The following is a 23,404-nucleotide window of genomic DNA, read 5'->3' as shown; positions in this document are numbered from 1 at the left end:
AACTGAAGAATGATGGGCTAGGGTGCTTGAGGGGAGATCCAAACCCAGATCTAGAAGGCTAGTTATGTTGTGTGTAAGTGGCATACTGTGTGTTCTGCTTAAACTCTGTGTGAGACTGGAATATGGAGTTATCAGAAAGCTGGAGAGAATTATCCTTGAAAACAAAAGGGATGTTCTATTATTTAAAAGACTTGAGAATGGTAAAGTGCTGAATTGTAAATGTCATTGTGAAACGTGCGTAAGGCTGAGAGGAACAGATAAAAGTATCAGCTGTGTTGTTAAACAATACATTTGATGAGATCCTAACTGGGGCATTCCCCTTGGTGGCCAGGTATCAAAAAGAAAAGAAAACTTGAATTAATCAGGATTAACAAATTATAGGCAAGTGTAGAGGAAAGTCAGTAGGTTCAAGCAGTTGAACATGTTAATTAAGAGGAGATGGTACATGTGCCCAATGTGCAGGTAAGTTACATTTGTATACATGTGCCATGCTGGTGCACTGCACCCACCAACTCGTCATCTAGCATTAGGTATATCTCCCAATGTTATCCCTCCCCCCTCCCCCCAACCCACAACAGTCCCCGAAGTGTGATGTTCCCCTTCCTGTGTCCATGTGTTCTCAATAATAATAATAAAAAAAAAAAAAAAAAAAAGAGGAGAGTTGAAGTGTTGGCTCATGGAGTTCACCCTGATAGGACAAACATTTGGGAGTCCTCAGAGGTTAAAGTGTAGGGCATAAAGGGAGGGGTCTAAAAGGAAAAATAAAGTACGTGACTGTCAAGCTTCAGAACAAAGTCCAGGGTGTGGTCATGGGAGTAGGCTGTTGAAGTGAAAAAGTAAAAACACGCTAAAGTTTCTGTGTGTTTACACACTTTGGGGTGGAAAATTGAAGAGGATGAGTCAAAGTTTTCTTGAACTCTCACCTGATGAATCCGGTCACTGAAAGTCAAAACAACTGTAGAACATCATATATTCTAAAAAACTTTATAATTTAAGCAAAATAAAATCATTTGTCCACTAGCTGAAACACTTTCAGTTGTAGAATTTGAAGCATTTGATGAAATTGTGTAATAGAGAAGGTTGTAGATAGACCATTGGGTTAGACCACGTTTTGAATCTTAGTATAATTTACTAGCTGTTTTATCCCTCTAAGCTTTATTTTTCTTATCTACAGAAGGACAGAAATCATAGTACACACCTCCTGAACTTGCTGTGATCACTGATATGGTATTAGCATATTGCTTAGCACATAGTAGCCATCTGAATTAATTCTACCTCTTATAACACAATCCATTATTTCTGTTTGCAAATATGTTACTCATTTCCTACAATATAGTTTGCAATACTGTATTAGTTCTCTATGGCTGCTGTAACAAATTACCACAAATTTAGTGGCTTAATACCACACGAGTTTGTTCTCTTACAGTTCTGAGCTCAGAGGTTCAAAATCAGTCTCTCTGGGCTGAAGTCAAGGTGTTATCAGGGCTGATTTCTGGAGACTCTAGAAAAAAAAAATGTTTCCTTGCCTTTGGTAGTTTCTAGAGACCACCTGACTCCTTGGCTTGTGGTCCCTTCCACTGTCTTCAAAGCCATCTGTGTAGTGTCCCCACATTCTGTCACTGACTGTTTCTATCATCACATTGCCCTCTCGAACTCCTGTCTCCCTCTTATAAGGGCCCTTCTGATGACCTTGGGCCCACCTGGATAATCCCGGGTAAGGGGTAATCTCCTCTTCTAAAGATTCTTATTTAATCTATTTTGCAAAGTTACTTTTGCTATGAAAGTTACCATATTCATAGGTTCCAGGAATTAGGATTTTGGCCTCTTTTGGAGGGAGGAGTGCAGGGTATCATTCAGCCTACCCCAGGCAGGTACATCAGAGATCACAGTGAAGGAGACAGGAATATTGGCTGATTTAAGACAAATCATGTGTTAAATTCTAGAGTCTTTTATTTTCTTTCTTAAGCTCATCACTAACAAACACATGAATTTCTAAACAAATGAATAAACAAGTAATTGTCTGATGGATGTGAGAAATGTCCTCCTTCCCCATATCCCCCTCTTTTAACAACTTGACTCTCTAATTTTTCACAAGACAAAACATCATTCACTACTCTCTCTGTTCTGTGTTCCCTGTGGAGCAGTGCCTGGACCTTGGCTCTTTCCTTTCCTTGTAGACAAAGCAGCCTGTGGCTTCTTATCATCCTGATTACCCAAATTCACTGCTGTCTTTCCTCCACACCCTCTTCTATTTCCAATATATGAATGCACATTTATAGCATTAATGAAATCAAGCATACTAGGGCACTGAAAGGAAAGGAGATGAGTATCGAAACCCACATTGCAAGTATCAACAGGCAAAAATTAAGAGAACATTTCATCAATTTAAGGCACAAATAAATGTGACCATTCTGCATTTTCAATTTATTTTTTAATGTTGATTCTTGGCCCATCAAAGTACCAATTACAGTTTATACAGAACAGTAATCATCAGCTTCTCATAACAGAAACTCAAAGTTCATGTAGTGTTACATACTTTCTTTTTTTTTTTTGCATACAAGTAGAAGTAGCAAGATCTCCCATTTCATTGTGGGGTTTCAGATTCCACAGTGTCTTTTACATTTTGTCTATTTCTAAATTCTAACTCTTCTTGATTTTATCTCTTGTTTAGATGTTACAAATTTTTCTGCCTCAATTTACTCTATATCTATGCCCAAATTCCAAAGCCCATTTTTATTGCCTTTGTCTCTTTTAAGGTTTTTTTTAGTTTCATTTTATTTTTAATTGACGCATAATAATTGTATATATTTTTGGGGTACAATGTGATGTTTCAATACATGTATACATTGTGTGATGATCAAATCAGGATAATTAGCCAATCTATTACCTCAAAACTTTACTATTTCTTTGTGATGAGAATATTCAAAATTCTCTCTTTTAGCTATTTTGAAATATGCATTATTTTTAACTATACAAACCCTACTGCAGAATAGAATACCAGAACTGGTTCTTCCTAGCTATTGTAACTTCATACCCTTTAACTAACGTTTCGCCATGCTCCCCTTCTTAAGATTCTGATTGAAGGAAGGATGCTAAACTTTCCACGAAAGTGCCTCACTTAATTCGTGCTGAAGGGAAACTGAAACCTAAGTGCTTCTGAGAGCAGAAAGGAAACCGAAACTCCTGCCTGATGCACAAAAGGCTGGCTGCGGTGACTCAGAGCGCCCAGTCCTAGGCCGGGTATGGGATAACCTGGAACTTCCACCTGGGCTCTGCACTAGATCTCTGTTTCACTCCCTCCCCGCGGGGCACGCAGCTCGCGGGTCTTTGGACACCACCGGTCCTGAGTCCGCGGTGAGGAGCCGGGATGTCCCTTGGGAAGAGCCTGGGGCGGAGCTGTCTAGCGGGAGTTCTAGGTGTTCTTCAACGGACCGGACAGGGAGGTGGCCCAGGAGTGCTGGGCTCCCGGCGCGGGAATCTGGGGAGCCTCCTGGGCTCGCAAGGCGGTGGTGCACGGGTCCCCTGCTGACCCCGGGAGGCCGGGCGTGGGGAGGGGCGGAGGAAAGGGACAACCGCGAAAGGCCTGAAGTCTGAGAGAGAGAGGAGTGCTTAGGCATTTAAGGAGTCCCCGTCCAAGGTGGGAGCTGGGTAATGGAGGTTGAGGAGAAATTAAGGGACATTATACCTAAGCACAGCCAGTAAAACCTGTACATTGACAGCAACAAGAAGCTTCCACCTTCAATCCCTGCTCCAGACTTGTAGAATCAGAATCTGCATTTATTAATAAGATTCCCCCAGGTAATTTCTATGCACCCTTAAATTTCAGTGGCTTAAGACAATAGAAATTTATTTCCTACTCCAGTAACTTAAAATAATTTATTCCTGGTCAAGGGGCAGGTATAGTGGCTTAAAACATTTCAAGTTTATTATTTTACAATTGCTGTGGATCAGAAGCCCAGGCATGGGTAAACTGAGTTCTCTGCTCAGCATCTCATCGAGCTGAAATCAAGGTGTTTGTCAGAGCTGTGGTCTCATGGGACGCCATGGGTACTCATTCAGGTTATTGGAAGAATTCAGTTTCTTGCAGCTAAAGGACTGGGGTTACCTGCTTTCTTGCTGGCTGTTGGCTGGGGGTTCCCATGTCTTTAGATTTTACCTTGAGATCTTAGCTACAGTGGCCTTCTCACACAAGACTTCTTTGGAGGAGTCTCCCGAGTCTATTATGATGAAGGCTTACATAATATAACCGAATCATTAAAGAGACTATGCCATTAAATTCACAGGGCCTGCCCACACTCAAGGGGAGAGGGTTATACCGGCTACTGGAAGCCATTTTAACCCACCAGCTCTTATCCAGGCAGGGTTTCAGGAGCTTGATGCCTTTCATCAAGTAGCTCCACCATTCTGTTCCAATACAGAATCCATGATTTCCTTTCCCTTCCCTTGCCGCCACTTTTTTCCTCTTTACCTCCCCTTTGCGCCTTTCCTCTTCCCTCCTTTTTTCTCTTTTCCATTTCTCTTCCTCCCTTCTTCTTTTCTTCTTCCTTTTTAAGATTGTTTGAATCAGAATGTGGTTCTGACACTACTGTGATTGGATGATAAGCCTTACAAGGTTCTTGCAATTTCTTTCATCCCCTTTTAATTTATTCGTTTGTAAGATATGTGGTCTTATGATTGCTTGTTTGTTTTTGTATGTGTGTGTCCTGTTGTGTATGTGTGTGTGTATGTGTCCTAATCTCTGTGGAGTCATTTAACATGTTTTGCTGGCCTCTAACCTTCTTGTAAATTAATCATTGCTACTAGCGTTTTGATCAGATTAAGGTTTTCTTTTTTTTCTTTTTCTTTCTTTCTTTTTTTTTTTTTTGAGATGGAGTCTTGCTCTGTTGCCCAGGCTGGAATGCAGTGGCTTGATCTCAGTTCACTGCCACCTCTGCCTCCCAGGTTCAAGCGATTCTTCTGCCTCAGCCTCCCAAGTAGCTGAGATTACAGGTGCCTGTCACCACACCCAGCTAATTTCTGTATTTTTAGTAAAGATGGGGTTTCTCCATGTTGGCCAGTCTGGTCTCGAACTCCTGACCTCAGGTGATCTGCCCCTGCTTGGCCTCCCAAGTTTTGGGTTTTTTTTTTTTGGCTGGGGGAACTACAATACTTCAGTGATGGTACAGACACTTGCCTCTATTTTTGTTGTGGTATCATTTAAAAATACTAAGATCTGTTAATTCATTAGGAGTTGTAAAGTGGTGATATTCTAATTCTATCATTCCTTCTGTGTTTATTACCTGCATTATTTCTAGAAATGAATCACTCTTGTATCTACTCTTTGGTGATGCAATGGTGCAGTACTTAGAAGAAAAGCAGGATAATTTCTTGATTCCATAAACCATTATTTTTTTCATATATTGTCTTCAGATGCTATTGCTGGACTTCCTGCTGTGAAAGATGAAGAATTTAACGTTCATATTTATTTTTCTTTCATTCTTCCCTTTGTGAACTGCCAAGTTGGTTAATTATATTATTATTTTCATACTGTCAAGGTTTATCATATTTTACAGCAGTTTGTGACTTTGATTCTTGTGATTTGTTTGTATGTTGAGTCAACGGTAAAAAAGAAGTAAACAGCAGTGACAAAATTACGAGTATGTACACATTACTCAGTGTAGAAGCAATCTAGCAATTGCTAGGCTAAGACATGTAGTTCTGTTATTAAAATTACTGTTTGAAACAGACTTTTGTAAATTCGAAGTACCATGCATTCTCTTGTTTTTCTTTATAGCTTTCTTTAACTTTTCTAAATCATGCAAAGTTTCATTGTTTTCTGATTGTCTTCATTCTTGATGGGTTTTCCCCAATTTTCTGTATTATCTCTTTAAATGAAATTGTCATTTAAGATATATAGTTGGCATTGTGGAAGACAGTGTGGCCATTCCTCAAGGATCTAGAACCAGAAATACCATTCGACCCAGCAATCCCATTACTGGGTATATACCCAAAGGATTATAAATCATTCTACTATAAAGACACATGCACATATATGTTGATTGCAGCACTATTTACAATAGCAAAGACTTGGAAGCAATCCAAATGCCCATTAATGATAAGCTGGATAAAGAAAATGTGGCACATATACCCCATGGAACACTATGCAGCCATAAAAAAGAATGAGTTCATGTCCTTTGCAGGGACCTGGATAAAGCTGGAAGCCATCATTCTCAGCAAACTAACATAGGAACAGAAAACCAAACACCACATGTTCTTACTCATAAGTGGGAGTGGAACAATGAGAGCACATGGACACAGGGAGGGGAACCTCACACACTGGGGCCTGTCGGAGGGTTGGGGGCAAAGGGAGGGAGAGCATTAGGTCAAATACCTAATGCATGCCAGGCTTAAAACCTAGATGATGGGTTGATAGGTGCAGCAAACCACCATGGCGTGTGTATATCTATGTAACAAACCCGCATGTTCTGCACATGTATTTCAGAACTTAAAATAAAAAAAGGATATATGGTTGGTGAAATTTATGACTTCTTAAAAGTCTAATTACATCTTTTTGCCTTCTCCATGAATTGAATCACTATTTAGATGCAGAATTCTGGGTTCAAATTATTTTTCCTTTAGAAATTTAAAAATGCTTTATTTTATCAAAACATCCAGGAATGTTGCTTATTTTAATTAGTTCTGTGTGCCAGGTATTATTTTAATCAATTTGTATCCATCAGTTCATACATTTAAGTAGCTTGAAAATGCAATCAGAGGTGAGTAATACTATTGTTCCAATTTTATAGATAAGTAAATTGAAACTCAGAGATGGTAAATACCTTGTCTAAGCGTATAGAACTATAGTATATTTCAGAACCAAGATTAAAATGCAAGTAGTCGGCCAACAGTGTTCATGCCTTAAACGAGGTCTCATATGGCCTGATTTCCATTTCTTTGTACCTTTTCTGTCTTTCTCTTTATTCTTGGAGCTCTGCAATTTTAACAAGCTGTGCCTAGGTGTAGTTTTCCCTTTTGTCATTATTTCTACTCAGTAGTTGGGGAAACATTTCAATCTAAACACATTATGTTGTTCTTTAGTTCTGGTCTAATATTATTATATTAGTTTAAGTATATATCTTTGATTATTTTTATCCCCACTCATTTTGGAATCTTATTTATCTCCTACTAGAATTATTAGTAGGGGGAGGAAGAGCTTATTGACTTATTTCTGTATATTTTAGTATTTTTAGAATTTTTGCATCTCTTTGTCTTTTGCTTTTATCCTTTACAAAATTTCCCAGACTTTAACCCTCCAGATCACTGACTAAAAATTCCAGCATGCTCATTTTATTGTTCTGCACATGACTTTCCTCTTTGTAAAATTATGTTTTAAATGTGTATGAACACTCATCATGCTTTCTTTTTCTCTTTCTCTTTCTCTCTCTAGCAGCCTGTTACTATTTTATAAGAAATATTTTTAATTCTTTGAAAGCAGTAATTAGCAAATTTTGAAGGTCTTTTCTGTCTCTGCATCATGCTTATTCATCTGGTTTCTTATTTTTGCTTTTTTTGTGCCTCAAATGTCTATTGGTACTAATTTGTGTGTGTGTGTGTGTGTGTGTGTGTGTGTGTGTATGTGAGTATTCAATCATCAGTTACTACAGGTGGCTGGATCTCTAGCATGTCTCTCCCTTAAATAACAGAGAAGTGGGGATAATGACTGTGAATTCTGTTTAGGTGTTAGGGCATGCATGTGTTGGGGCAGAGGTTAATAGGATAGCTCTAGTATAGGGTATATAAGAGGAAAGCCTAGGGTATGTAAGCCTACTTTAGTATAGGGCATGTAAGAGGAAAGCCTATTAGGCTTTACACGCATTGTCTTGCGTACCCTGTCCTATGTCATGTAGAGCAACCAGTAGGATCTCAAACTTCCCATAGGCAGGCTACAGAATCCCTTGATTGTCAAATTAAGGAGGGATTGCACATTAAGGCAGTTTTATTTTGTCACCATAGCTATTGTTGAAAGTTTCACAGTGTTTAACAGGCACCCACGTCTCAGTCATAGTTACATTTCATTATAAAAACTATATTATTCCTTTTAATCTATGTATATTATTTCTTAAAACAATTTCTAAGTTGTCAGGACATAAATAGTTATTAATTTGTTTGTATCTACTTAATAAATGAAACGGTTAGGTATTGATTTTGTCCTAGGAGTGGCATAAAAAAATTCCGGAGACTCTAAGAGCATCGTGAACATCTGGGAACCTGTAAATTAACTTATTTCATCTTGTAGAATCTGACGCTATCTTGTCTGAAGTTTTCTGTAATATACTTGGGGTTAATTCTCTCTTGCCTGTTCAGTTCTCACTGACCCATTTTTTTCCATTTGAGCTTGGTACAATTTGGAGTGTTGAAGAAAGATAGTGTGGCCAATGCACAATTAGTGAGGTTGAGGATTGCATGAAATGGGTGACAGAGAGTTTTTATGAAAATGCCTAATCTCCTTACCTGGGCACGAGACCCATTATAGTCTGGTTCTAACCTGCCTTTCCAATGTCATCTCCAATGAGTCACCCTGTCCTATGCCATGTAGAACAACCCATAGGATCTCAAACTTGTCATGTAGTTTCACAACTTTATGCATTAAACTGATGCTGATTTTGCTGACTGAAAAGTATTTCTCTGTATCTCTCACTTTCCCCAACATGCTTTCATAAGTCTTCATCATCTTTTCAACCTGTTCTTGAAACCTCAGAACACAGGACCCTGATCCCTTCATTCTGATTTAGGAACTCCCTCTCAATTCTCTAATGGCTTCCTGTGCCATTTCTGCTAGAACACAGCAAATTAGATGTAATGTGTCACTTAGTTATCTTTAAACTTACACTGGGTTGTACAAGGAGAGAATCATGCTTCATGCATATTTGTATATGTTTCAGCAAGTACAATGTTTAGTAAAGTGTAGATACTCTATAATCTTTGAAATAAGACAGTAACTGGGTGAGTAAGAGACCATACTTATGCTCGTGTCTCCATTAAGGGTCCCTAAACATCCCAGCCCACAGTAATTCCATTTTTCTTTAAACTTGTTTGTCATTACAGTCATATACTTCCTTGCATTATTATTGTAATATTTAATATCAGCATGTGCATCACCATTATATGTTCCTTAATATCATGGAATAGGAATCTTTCTATCATATCTATCTATCTATCTATCTATCTATCTATCTATCTATCTATCTATCTACCTATCATCTATATATCTATATCTATCTATCATCTCTATCTATCTGTCTATCTATCTATGTATCTATCATCTATATCTATCTATCTAAATCAATCAATCTATCTACTATCTATCCATAAATCATGTATGTATCTACCTGTTTCACAGCCCTAACATATTAAATGGCAAATGTCTCAATATTTAGTGCCCATGACAAAATGCTTAAGTGCATTTTCATCTACCTCTTTAGTATTTTCTTCTCTATTACCTTTGCAGATTTTTCCTCCTCTCTTGATATATTAAGTACTAGTATCTTCAAATGTGGATTTTTAGTACTCTTCTCCCATGATGCTGTCTCTCCCTGTCCAAGAAAGCTCATCTACACCAATGGCCTCATTTACCATTAATACTCAGATTACTTACCTCTTCAAATCTAGTCCAGACTTTGTATTTGTCCTCTAGACTTGTGTATTTTACTACTTACATATCATGGCTTCTGGGAAATCTTGAAAGCAAGTCAAATTCAGGTGGTTCACAAATGCAGCCATAATCTTTTCCTGACATGTAGCCTTGTTCTAAAATTCCCAGCCCAGGGAATGGCCTAGTCATCCATCCTGTTACTTGAGCTAGAATCTTGTGTCATCCTTGACAACCCCCTTTCCTCTCTTCTCCATCCACATCCAATCCAATTCCAAATTATGTCAAACTCATCTCCTAAATGTCCTTCAAGTAGATCCACATCTCTCCAGCTTTATTATCTCAGCTACCATCAAACTATATTACATCAAATTGTCATCATTACTCTCCTGCACAGTAACTTTCTTTGTGCTCTGCTGAGAAGCTTACTCCCATCCTATTTATTCTCTATATTGTAGCTGGACTCATCTTTTCAAAATGCAAAGCCAATCACAATACTACCTGCTTAAAATCCATCAATGGCTAATTTTTCATTCTAGGATGAAAAGAAAATTCTATAACATGACTTCAAAGGCTCTGCATGCCCTTCTATTTCTCCTGTCCTCTCTAGTCTTTTCCTTGATGGTCTCCACTCCAGCCCTACTGGCTTCTTTCTGGAATCAATGTCACCCACAACTCTTCATGCCACTGAGCTTTTACACATGGTATTCTGGTATTTCCTCTGCCAGAAATGCTTCTTTTTCTCTTTTTGCCTAATTAATTCTTGTTTATTTCTTAGAACTCAGCTCAAGCATTATTTCTTTAGGGAAACTTCCTCTGACCTCTTGACTTTGTCCTTTTTGCAATGTTCCATTGTTTCTATGATTATCTGATTAATAATTATCTTTAAGCTCTGTGAGAACTGTCAGCAATGTTGATTTGTTCATTCTTGTATTCCTTGTGTCTAATATTTTGCTTTACATATAGTAGTCATTCAATACATATTTGTTGAATAAAGACTCATTTTCTTTTCTTTTTTTGCAGGACTGCCATTTTCATTAAGAACTGCCACTTAGAGGTACCAAAGTAAAGGATATTTGCTACCTTAAATACTTGCCAGTTCAGGTTGGAGGCACAGGCAGCAGCAAGAATGGGTAATTTTCCACTTAAAATATTTATAGATTATAAAACAATGTTACTCTGTAAACTAGATAGATTTAATGGAATTAACCACATTACTGTTTTACTTTGTTGAATAATAACTAAATGATAGCTCCTGTAAGAAGGACCAATTGAAAAATAACCCATTCTCTTTCTCTCTCTTTTTTTTTTAAATTTAGAAAGAAATGTTCTTACAACATTTTCACAGAAAATGTCCCTGTTAATTTTGAATGAAATGCCAAAAGCTGAGTGAGTATTATAGTAATAAAGATGGGAAATCATATATCATGTTCCCTGTATGTCTATTTGGCCTTATACTGATTTATAGACAGTTGACCATTGAACAGTGTAGGGGCTAAGGGCACTGAACAACTATGCAGTTGAGAATCCACGTTTAACTTTTTAAAAATTATTGTTAATTAATTTTTACATATTTTTTCTAAATTCATGCCAGACAGATGATAACTTTGTAACAAGGGTTGAGTAGGGCACATCCAACACATACACATGAAAACCCGATCATCACATTTGTGAACTACAAAAGGATTGTGTTTAACTTTTTACTCCTCCAAAACTTAACTGCAATAGCTTTCTCTCTGCTCTACCAAGAAGTTTGCACCCATCCTATCTATTGTCTATCTTGTAGCTGGACTAGTCTTTTCAAAATGCAAAGCCCATCATAATGCTGCCTGCTTAAAGTTCATCAGTCGCTAATATTTGATTCTGGGATGAAGAGAAAATTCCAAAACATGCCTTCAAAGACTTGCCTGCCCTCTTGTTTCTCTGGTCTTAGTATAGAAAGTTAAGAAAATCATAAGGAAGCAAAAATGTATTTATTAAGTGAGAGTGGATCGTAGCAATAGTACATCTTCAATGGTGCCATCCCCCCAGACTTTCATGATGTTCTGTCTATCAGGGTTCTCTTCCATAGCATTGACAATTCTTTCCATAGATTACTGTATGTAATGAGCCTTAAAGGTTCTTATGACACTCTGATCTAAAGGCTGAATTAAAGACATTTTGTTTGGGGGCGAGTAGACCACTTCAACATCGTTGTGTTGAACTCATGGAGTTCTAGGTGGCCAGGGACATTGTTCAATATCAAAAGAACTTTGAAAAGCAGTCCCTCACTGGCAAGGTACTTCCTGATTTCAGGGACAAAGTATCAATTTAACTAATTCAGAAAATGTGTCCTCATTGTCCAGGACTTTTTGTTGTACAACTGACAGACTGGCAGCTGGAGTTTAACTTTTCCCTTCGAGTCTCAGGAGTTGGCAGCTTTATAGATAAACACAGGCCTGAAGATAAAACCAACGCCTTTGCACAATACAGTAGAGTTAGCTTATCCCTTCCTGCCCTAAATCCTGGTGCTCACTTTTGTTTTGTACTAATAAATATTATTTGTGACTTTTTTTTCCAGAATAATTTCATTTGCATTAAAAACCTATTCAAGCAGATATTCTTTCCCCTCAATGATTTTCTTCTGTCTCTTAGTTGGCTGAAACTTCTTCTCTTGTTATCTTGACATTTTTAAAGCCAAACTTCTTTCCAAAGTTACCAAACCATATTGTGCTGGCATTAGATTTTCCAGCTTTAGATATTTTGTCTTCCTTTTGCTTTGTCATATACTTTGCTTTTTCTTGAATCATATTAGAGTCTATAAATATGCCTTTTTAGACAATCCCACACCCACATAAAAGCTCTATTTTCAGTGTGAGATAAAAAAAAGTCTTTCACAAAAAATGCAAGATTTTTATGACTGCTGCAACAATGTCTTCACTAATTTCTTTAAAAAACTTTTTTTACAATGGTCCTTACATTAGGTTTATTTATCTGGAAGTGGTGGGCAACTATAGCTGCAAGCATCAATCTATGACACACATCAGGCAATTCACCTTTTTCTTGTAATGTCATGACTTTCTCTGCTTTTTGGGAACACTTCTGGCATCACTAGTGGCACTTCATATGGGTTCCATGGTTTTATTTAGGGTTTATGATATTGCAATAAACATGATGGAAAAATACGCAAGAATCATGAGAGATCACTTTTTATTGTGTTTGGAGAGCAGTTTACTGGAGAGGAACTGCTAACTCACTGCAATACAACAAGAAGTGGCTACAAAGTTATTACAGTAGTACAGTATATACTAGAGTTAATTTTATACAGTTGTGATTTAATAGTGCAGCTTAACATTTGTTTACACTTCTCGCAACTCTAAAAGGTGCCATGTATAGTCTATAAGTGCGTGCGTAAGTTTAGATAATTTTTAACTTTTACAATAGATCTGCGTATATTTTATGGCAGTAAATGCTAAAATAGACTACATATACTTTATGCATTTGTGACATAGGTAACTTAAAATTTTTTTCATATTTGTAGGCTGCACGGTTTGAGAGTTTTTTCAAATAGTAACAAATTTTCACAAATTTTTCTAATATATTTATTGAATATATAGTATACATGTATCAGTATATATATATCAGTATTTATATCAGTGTGTATCTATGTATAATATATATACATATATAATATATATCTGTATATAGTATAGAATATTATATATAACAGTATATAGAACTATGTACACTATTATATATATGTATATATGATTGTTCAACACAGCACTTTTAGAGCTGTATGATAGTGAATGGAAACGGTTTCCTCTTGCTTCACTTGTGAGTAGCCATCAGTGAATCCACTTGTAAGGGGCTGAGATTGATTAAGCAGAAAATATATATAATTTAGGTTTATATGCAGGGTACAAGTACTAGATTCATGGTCCAATCAGGCTGTGCCATATGGCTTTGGATAATTTGCTCTCTGAGCCTAAGATGTGAATAATCCTGCCTTCTTGCTGTGAAGAATAGTTGTGAATGAAGATATATTTGAAAAGCCTTAGTGTAGACACTGCCATGAGACAGCTCAGCAAATTTAGCTGTTGATGATAATGATAATGAGCTAATAAGAACGATGCCTTTTTGGAACATGATTTGATGCATATGTGATTTTTGTTTTAACTGTTTTTCATTTTAGATATTCCAGTTTATTCAATGATTTTGTTGAATCTGAATTTTTTTTGATTGATGGGGATTCATTACTTATCACATGTGTCTGTGAGATATCATTTAAGCCTGGGCAGAACCTCCATTTCTTCTATCTGGTTGAACGCTATCTTCTGGATCTTATTAGCAAAGGAGGACAATTCACCATAGTTTTCTTCAAGGTAACATGACAGTTGAGTTCTTTTTTATAATATGAGAACTAAAACTAAAATTTCCTAAATTATTGTATATATATTTTTCTTATTACAAAGTAGATTATGTCTATAAAAGTTCACAAAATTGAAAGGAAAAAAAGGAAAAAATTACCCACAATCCCAGTATTCAGAAATCACCACACTTGAGATTATGTTTTATTTGAATGAAGAGAACTTTATTGTAAGGACACACGGGATCATGAGAGAGGATGAGAAAGCTCCTCAATAGCGGCCCAGTTGGACTCTGGATTCTAGTTCTCCTGCTCTGAGAGCTACTTCTGTTTTCAAAACTCAGCAGGCAATTTATATGAGCCCAGAGGAAAATATATCTGAGCCTGGGGACAGTCATTAATAATGCTTTGTTGGCTGGGCACAGTGGTGCACGCCTGTAATCCCAGCACTTTGGGAGGCTGAGGTGGGAGGATTACTTGAGCCCAGGAGTTCGACACTGCAGTGAGCCATGATCATGCCACTGCACTTCAGCCTGGGTGACATAGTGAGACCCAGTGTCTAACAATAATAATCAATGTTTTATCATGGTTTGTTCGAGGTATTTCCAAGATAATACTATTTTTGGTTTGCTTTTTTATTATGAATATAATTAATATAATTTTCAACAATTTCAAATAAAGATATGTATAACCACTACCACCCTTCCTAATCCTATACCTAAAGATAAAGAGCTTTGGTGTGGGTCTTTTCAGTCGTTTTGCAGTCTCAATTATTGTTACATTTCTGAACATGGCTGAATGCTTGCCAGCCATGTTTTGCATAAAGAGCTAGGCTTCCGATCTAATGTTTACAATCTAGTTGGCTGCCCCAATTTTGGTATGCCGAGACAATCTTAGTTGCTTAAGGAGGGTTGCAGTAACCTGGAGCAATCCTCTAGAACACAGTGGTTCACCTCAGCTTTCTGATGCAGATGATTTATATCTACCACTTGCTTTCTGTTCTTTTTCTTTCTGAAATGAGATTGGAGAGGAAAAGAATTAGAAAGTGGGAAGGGTAAAGCATGATAAGCTCCGAGTATTAAGTGCCTGCTTAAAGGAGACACATGCATTTAAATCCAAACTGTGATTTTTTTCGGCAAATATCTGTAAGATGGTAGTAAAGTTTAGGGGTCTATTCCCCGACCATCAGACAGAACAAAACTGTTGGATTTTATTCCTTCAGTGCCTTTAATGATGTGTTAGCCAACTAAATGATTAAATGATAATTTTGAAATAAAGTGTACTTCACCTCCTCCTCCACAGGATGCCGAGTATGCATATTTCAACTTCCCTGAACTTCTTTCTTTGAGAACTGCTTTAATTCTTCATCTTCAGAAGAATACCACCATTGATGTTCAAACAACATTTTCAAGATGCTCATCAGAAGAGTGGAGAAGTTTCTTGGAAGAGAGTTACCCATATTTCCTGATAGTTGCAGACGAAGGCCTGAACGATCTACAAACACACCTTTTCAACTTTTTAATCATTCATTCTTGGGCAAGGAAGGTCAACGTTGTACTTTCCTCAGGGCAAGAATCTGATGTTCTTCGCCTTTATGCGTACCTTCTTCCAAGCATGTATAGACACCAGATTTTTTTCCGGGAGGTAATTCACATCCAGAAGACAATTTCTTCTAGAAATTTTCAAAATGTTCTAAGTTACTTGACTCAGTTTTTTCTCCTCCTTCTCTAGGAAATTATCAGAGGTTTAACAGATAGGTATAACAATGAATAATATTAAGTAAATAATGATAATGCAAATGCAGTCATTTATCAAACACTTATTGTTATAAAATTGTGCTTGGTATTTTCTCATGAATAATTTTTATTTAACCTTAAAACCAATCTTATAAGGTAGGTGTTAGTATTGTCTGTGTTTTACAGCGATGAAATAGATGCTAGAATCAGTAATCTGCTCACCAAACACACCGAATGAATAGTAGAACATGGATTTGAAAAGACACAGTCTGACTCAAGCTCCTATGTCCTTAACCACTGCATAATACATTGACCTCAAGGTATTGAAGGCCAGAAATGCATGCAATTAGGCAAAAATTACGCCCCTGTTGCTGAGATATATCGACAAAATGCTATTAATATGGTAGCCTTTAATAAGAAAACAATGGAGAAGGTCAATAAAGAAGGAAAATAACTGAAATAAGCTTATTTCTTATTATTAAGTAATCAATAGGAGAATTTTCAAAGTTCTTAGAGTTCGAATTCCATGATGTTATTATTTTGATACATTAGTATATTTGACAATTATTGTATTGAAATTTTGGGAGTAAATATGCATACAGATGTATTTATAAATTACTATATTTATGTATAAAATAATAAATGATAGCTATAATAATATAATATATAATAATAGAAATTATGGTAAATTTATTTACATAATAAATTAGAAATAAAACAATACAGTACCATATAGTAAATTAATAAAATTAGTACATTAAATAATATAGTTATTTATAAATTACTAAATTTCTTTATAAAATTATAAATACATCCAGTTTCTGCTTATTTTTCACTACTGATGGTGAATTGTGAATATTAAGGCCATTCTTTAATTCATCAAAATCATTTTTGAGACAATTAACATTTGTCACTGTTTGATAATTGTGTCATACTCCTCATGTATTTGGAAATATCCACATGGTTGCCATAAAATAAGATAGTTTGTATTGCTTTAGTTAGTACAGTCATGCATCACATGGATATGTTCCAAGAAATGCATCATTAGACGATTTCACTGCTGTGTAAACATCATTAGTGTACAGACACAAACCTAGATGGTATAGCCTATGACACCCTTAGGCTATCTGATGTAGCCTACTGTTCCTAGGCTAAACCTATACAGCATGTTACTGTATTGAATACTCTAGGTAATTGTAACACAGTGATAATTATTTGTGTATCTAAGCATATCTAAACATAGAAAAGCTACATTTGAAAATGGTATAAAAGATTAAAAATGATACACTTGTATAGGGTACTTACCATGAATGGAGCTTGCAGGACCAGAAGTTGCCCTGGGTGAGTCAGTGAGTGAGTGGTGAGTGAATGTGAAGGCTTAGGACATTACTGTACACCACTGTAGGTTTTATTAATATATACAGTATTCACTTTGGCTACATTAAATTCATTTTAAAAGTACTTTTTTATTTAATACATTAACATTAGCTTACTGTAATTTTTTATTTTGTGAATTTTAATTTTCAAAAATTTTTTGACAGCTGTACAAACACATTATACAACTGTACAAAAATATTTTCCTTCTTTATTTTTCTTGAGACAGAGTCTCACTCTGTCACTCAGGCTGGAGTGCAGTGATGCGATCACAGCTCACTGCAGCTTCCACGTCTCTGGCTCAAGTGATCCTGCCGCCTCAGCCTGTCGAGTGGCTGGGATTACAGGTGCACACCACCATGCCTAGCTAATTTTTATGTTTTTTGTAGAGACAAGGTTTTGCCGTGTTGCCCAGGCTGGTCTCAAGCTCTGGGGCTCAACCAATCTCACTGCCTCAGCCTCCCAAAATGCTGAGATTACAAGTGTGAACCACTGTGCCTGGCCTTCCTTTCTTTATATTATTATTCTAATAGCTTTTTTTCTATTAAAATATATACTTTTTACTTTTTAAGCTTTTTTCTTAAAAGAAAAAAGATGCAAACACACACATTAGCCTAGGCCTACACAGGGTCAGGATCATCAAGATCAACTGTCTTCCACCTCCAGATCTTTTCCCACTGGAAAGTCTTCAGGGGCAATAACACACATGGAGCTGTCATCTTCTATGATAACAATGCCTTCTTCTGGAATACCTCCTTAAGGGCCTCCTGAGGCTGTTTGGCAGCTGTTTTTAAAATATAAGTGAAAAGAGTATACTCTAAAATAATAATAAAAAATTAGTGTAGTACAGTAAATCATAAGTCAGTAGCAGTCATTTTTATCATGATCAAGTATTATATACTGTACATAATTGTATATGCTGTACTTTTTTGTTGTTGTTTTTTTGGGGACAGAGTCTTGCTCTGTTGCCCAGGCTGGAGTGCTGTGGTGCGATCTCGGCTCACCACAGCCTCTGCCTCCCGGGTTCGAGCGATTCTCCTGCCTCAGCCTCCCAAGTAGCTGAGACTACAGGCTCGCACCACCATGCTGGGCCAATTTTTGTATTTTTAGTAGAGACAGGGTTTCACTATGTTGGCCAAGCTGGTCTCGAACTCCTGACCTCATGATCCGCCCGCCTTGGCCTCCCAAAGTGCTGGGATTACAGACGTGAGCCACCACGCCCAGCCTATGCTGTACTTTTATATGCCTGGCAGCACAGTAAGTGTGTTTACACCAGCCTCATGAACACTTGAGTAGTGCATTGCACTGTGGTGTTATGACATCACTATGATATCACTAGGCGGTAGAAATTTTTCAGCTCCATTATAATCTCATGGGATCACCAACATATAAGTGGTCTGTGGCTGAAGGAAACATTGTTATGTGGCTCTTGACTATTATTAAATTATTTTCAATTCTGGTTGCCTACTCTGAGCAGGAATAGCCCTGGGATTCATTTTTATATTGGGAGGAAGTACTGTTATTAATTGTCTCATTTTACTCTGTTACAGCAATTTCTAAATCTGAGTTTTAAGAGTACCTACATATATCCTGTCTAATCTTTCCTTAAGAATATTTTTTTTTTTTTTTGAGACAGAGTCTCGCTCTGTCGCCCAGGCTGGAGTGCAGTGGTGTAATCTCAGCTCACTGCAAGCTCTGCCTCCCGGGTTCTCACCATTCTCCTGCCTCAGCCTCCTGAGTAGCTGGGACTACAGGCACCTGCCACCATGCCCGGCTAATTTTTTGCATTTTTAGTAGAGATGGGGTTTCACCGTGTTAGCCAGGATGGTCTCGATCTCCTGACCTCGTGATCCGCCCACCTCAGCCTCCCAAAGTGCTGGGATCACAGGCGTGAGCCACCGCATTCGGCTGAATAATTTTTTTAATGAAGGATTTTATTTTTGTTAAAATCTATTTCCTAATTTGTTGAATATTCACCTTAAAGAAGTTATGTTATTAGTCAATTTGAGGATTATGTGAAATATGATTGAAAGTACAATGCATATTGAAAATGGCTGCTGCTGGGTGATAGGTACCTGAAAGGGGGTTATGCTATCTTTTATTCATGTGTATGTTTCAAATTTGTTAAAATATATGGCATTAAATGAGGATGACGGTGTTTTGGAGGGTGCTGGAAGTGTTCTAAAATTAGATTGTGATATTGGTTCCAAAGTTGATAAATTTACTAACAGCCATTGAATTGTAACAAAATGAAGGAGTTTTATGTTATGTTAATTATACTTTTATGAAGCTGTTAAAAAACAAAGTACACTATATTCCTAGGCAAAAATTAACTTTCAAAGACACAATAGTGATGTTCAATGGGGTTTAAAACTTACAATTACATTGGCATATTTTTTTCCTTAGAAATATATCGTAACATAATTATTTCTAAAATATGTAATTTTCTGTAGTTGGAAAATAATTACGTATTTTATTTATAACAATTTTTCTGATTTTTCTTTATTTTACAGAATAAACAGAACATTAAAGATGCTTATATAACCCTGCTTAACCAGTTGGAAAGATTTAAGCTTTCAGCATTAGCACCTCTTTTTGGAAGTTTAAAATGGAATAATATTATGGAAGAGGTAACAAAACGTTTTAAAAAGCTTTGTATTTGAACTAAATTTTTAGTTATAGAAAAGTTGCAAAAATCATACAGAGTTCTCATATACTTCTCATCCAGCTTCTCCTAATGTTAACATCTTAAATAACCACGGGACATTTATGAAAACCAGGAAATTAACATTGTGTCAATCCTATTAACTAAACTTTAGACCTATTCCAATTCCACTGACTTTTCCACTGACGTCTTTTTGCTATTTCAGGATCCAGTCCGGGATACCACATCCATTCAGTTGTCAGTCACACTTTTGAGTGTCCTCCAGTCTGTAACAGTTTCTCAGTCTTTTCTTATCTTTCATGACCTTGACATTTTTGAAGACTACGAATCAGTAATGAGGTTATACATCTTTGGCCAGAATGTCACTGAATTAATCTTGGGTCCTCAGTGCATCCTAACAATATGTCTGAGCATTGGTTAAGTTGGTGCCTGACAGTTTTCTCTACTGTGAAGTTACTATCTTCCCTTTGTAGTTAATCTTGAAGGACATGCTTTGTGACTATGCAGATCCTGTTTCTTCTCAAACTTTAGTTGATTCACTTTAATGTCCACAGTGGATCTTGTCTGCAACAATGATTATTGATGTTTTTGCCTAATGGTGATTTTTTATTTCACTCTCTCCTTGGAATTCCACTGTAAGGGACAGCTGTCCTAGTGCTGCCATTTATTTGTTTATTTATGTCAGTATGGATAAATATATTTATTTTATATTACAGGTTAAAATCCAACGTTATAATTATTTTGGAGCTCAAAATGTTCCAGGTTCGAACATTAGAAGCCCCTTTAGGTTGGCGCCTGTGTTCTTTTACAAGCCCTCATCTTTCCATACTTTCTAACTTTCTGAAATCACAGGATGGTCCAGTCTCATCTTGTATTTTCCCTGCTCCATCCCTGAAATTAACTACTTCGCCAAGGAAGAAGGCATTTAGAAGTTCAGATCTGAGAACTTTGTTGGTGAACTGCTACTGGGGTGTCATTGCTACTAGGGCTTTTCAGCAAATGGAACTAGGATTCAAATCCATAATGGTTTATTTTACCCCTCCCCTTTCTTTATTTTTAATTTCTCTCTTCAAGCATGAGAAATCCAGCTTTCGTTATCTACAATATATTCACTTTTTTGTTCAATTTTAATACACACAGAAAGTTATTTTATTTTATTTATTTTGATTTTTATAGATTCAGGAAATACATATGCAGGTTTGCTACAAGAATATATTGCATAATGTTGAAGTTTGGTTTTCTAGTGTACCCATCACCCAATATTGTACTCAGCAGGTAACCGTTCAACCATCACTTCCCTCTGACTCACCCCGTTTTGGAGCCCCCGTGTCTATTATTTCCCTCTGTATAGTAATTTTTTAATTGCTAACCATACCTGTGAGAAAAAGTCAGTGAGATTATAAGATTTATGTGCAGTTCTTTTTTAACTGTAGCCATAGAATATGTTAATATACCGTTTCCAAAGTTACTCAGGCTAGTGACTTTCTCACCCACCTCCTTTGGTGTGGTTATGTTATCCTTTATTATGTAATACAGTTACATTCATTGGTTAGTGTTTGTATTTCATCTTGGGTCCATCCCACCTATTTCCTGGTTGTTTTTAATTATGTTCATTTTGAAAGGTATGTGAAAGCTATAGGAAACATTACCACTATACACACACACACACACACACACACACACACACACATTCTGATGTTAAACACATAGATCGTAGCTTCTATTTTTTTTTTTGAGACAGAGTATCACTTCGTCCCCCAGGCTGGAGTGCAGTGGCATGATCTCGGCTCATTGCAACATCCACCTCCCAGGTTCAAACAATTCTCCTGCCTCAGCCTCCCAAGTAACTGGAACTACAGGTGCCCGCCACCATGCCCGGCTAATTTTTGTATTTTTAGTAGAGACGGGGTTTCACCTTGTTGGCTAGGCTGGTCTTGAACTACTGACCTTGTGATCCACCCACCTCAGCCTCCCAAAGGGTTGGGATTACAGGCTTGAGCCACCGTGCCCTGCCATAGCTTCTATTTTCTTGAGTGTTTTTATGATAAATGCATGAATGTTTATTAAAAGTATGGATATAATTATATGATTTTTCCTCCTCAGTTTTATTAGTATTGTATAGGGTATTAATGATTTTCCCAGTATTGAAGCAACTCTGTATTACTGGAATAAATCCAACTTAGTCAGGGTGTATTAGTTCTTAATAATACACCCTGGATTCTGTTTACTAATATTTTGTTTAGAATTTTTGCATCAGTATGCATGAATGATATTTCTGTAATTTTGTTTCTTTGGATTGCCTTTATCTGGTTAGATGTCAGTGTGATATTTTCTTCATAAAAAAGATTAGAATGTCTTCTTTTTCAATATTGTGAAATAATGTATAGATCACTGGGATTATCTAGTCTTTGAAGATTTGACAGAAATCCCCTGTGAAGCCATATGGTCCTGGTGTTTTTTGTGAGGTAGTTTCTTAGTTTTCTGTATTTCTTCCATGGCAATTGACTTCTTTGGGCTTGTTAACTCTAATGGGATCAAATTTAATAATTTATTCTTCTGTGAAAATTATCTATTTCACTTAAGTTTTCAAGTCAATTTGCATAGAACTTTGTGAAGTAGGCTTTTGTGATTTAATTTATCTTCTGTTTCAATAATTACTTTCCCTTTTAATTTTTATTTTGTATATTTGTGAGTTTTCTTGTTTTTTTTTTTTCGTGATCAAGTTAGCTAGTGGTTTGTCTGTTTTTAAGTTATTTAAAACCAAGAATTTTGATTTATTAATGAGATCTATTGATTTTTTTATTTATTTTGTGCTTTCTTTCATCTTTTTTTGATTTTTTGTTGTTGCTTCTTTTTAGATTTTTTGGGGGGTTGGGAACTTACTCACTTAAAAAATTCGTTTATTTTTATTGTTAAACATACTTAGTGAAATAAACTTTCCTCTGAATCACCGCTTTAAATATATCCCATAGATTATGCTGTAAATTGTCATTTAAAAAAATAAGTTCTGTAATTTCAGTTTGTATTCCTTTCACCCAAGATTGACTGAATAGAAATGTTTTTAAGTTCCAGATTATAGCACATTTGTGATTTTTTTTTTTTTTTTTTTTTTTTTTTTTGAGACAGAGTCTCACTCTGTCTCCAGGCCAGAGTGCAATGGCACGATCTCGGTTCACTGCAACCTCCGCCTCCTGAGTTCAAGCAATTCTGCTGCCTCAGCCTCCCGAGTAGCTGGGACTACAGGCTCATGCCACCACGCCCAGCTAATTTTTGTATTTTTGGTAGAGACGGGTTTCGCCAAGTTGGCCAGGATGGTCTTGATCTCTTGACCTCGTGATCTGCCTGCCTGCTGGGATTACAGGCATGAGCCACCGCGCCCGGCTATGTTCGCGACTTTTTAAATTTCTTTTTTTCTCCACTATCTTTATTGTATTATGAAGATGTTAACATATAATTAATTTTTATGGATGTGCTGGGGACATTTAAGACAAATGAAGATTCCCTATCACCACAATGTAGTTTGATTTATAAGGTCTACTCTGTTGATTATGGTGGTTTAAGTCTTTTATCTCTTATCTTTTGTCCAGCTGTCTCTCTTGTGTATTAAAATTTGTTATTATAGGTGAGTTTCTCTATAGAGTTTCTTTTATCTT

At 36.6% G+C, this 23,404-nt stretch overlaps 1 protein-coding gene and 1 non-coding gene across 4 annotated transcripts in view; one reads left to right on the top strand and one right to left on the bottom strand.

The window, feature by feature from the left end:
- Positions 1-3,146: 3,146 nt before the first annotated feature.
- The window catches only part of DDX60 (DExD/H-box helicase 60), a 103,737-nt gene continuing 83,479 nt past the window's right edge, over positions 3,147-23,404 (top strand). For 2 of the 3 annotated variants that reach the window (XM_024246446.3, XM_054554675.2), the window contains exons 1-6: positions 3,147-3,354; positions 10,652-10,761; positions 10,948-11,017; positions 13,803-13,992; positions 15,279-15,620; positions 19,600-19,716. In XM_024246446.3, the coding sequence (XP_024102214.2) occupies positions 10,758-10,761; positions 10,948-11,017; positions 13,803-13,992; positions 15,279-15,620; positions 19,600-19,716 (723 nt within the window). In that variant the 5' untranslated portion in view covers positions 3,147-3,354; positions 10,652-10,757. Of the gene's footprint in view, positions 3,355-3,719; positions 3,799-10,651; positions 10,762-10,947; positions 11,018-13,802; positions 13,993-15,278; positions 15,621-19,599; positions 19,717-23,404 lie in introns of all 3 variants that reach the window. The other variant, XM_054554676.2, reaches the window with a different exon arrangement.
- Positions 11,217-11,315, bottom strand: LOC112133309 (small nucleolar RNA U13). Its single transcript, XR_002914976.1, has one exon. It is a non-coding gene; the product is annotated as a small nucleolar RNA U13 (small nucleolar RNA).

The sequence above is a fragment of the Pongo abelii genome, chromosome 3 (genome assembly GCF_028885655.2).
Source record: "Pongo abelii isolate AG06213 chromosome 3, NHGRI_mPonAbe1-v2.0_pri, whole genome shotgun sequence".
Classification (NCBI taxonomy): domain Eukaryota; kingdom Metazoa; phylum Chordata; class Mammalia; order Primates; family Hominidae; genus Pongo; species Pongo abelii.
Note: the sequence above shows the minus strand (reverse complement) of the source record. Positions and strands in the feature narration are given on the sequence as shown.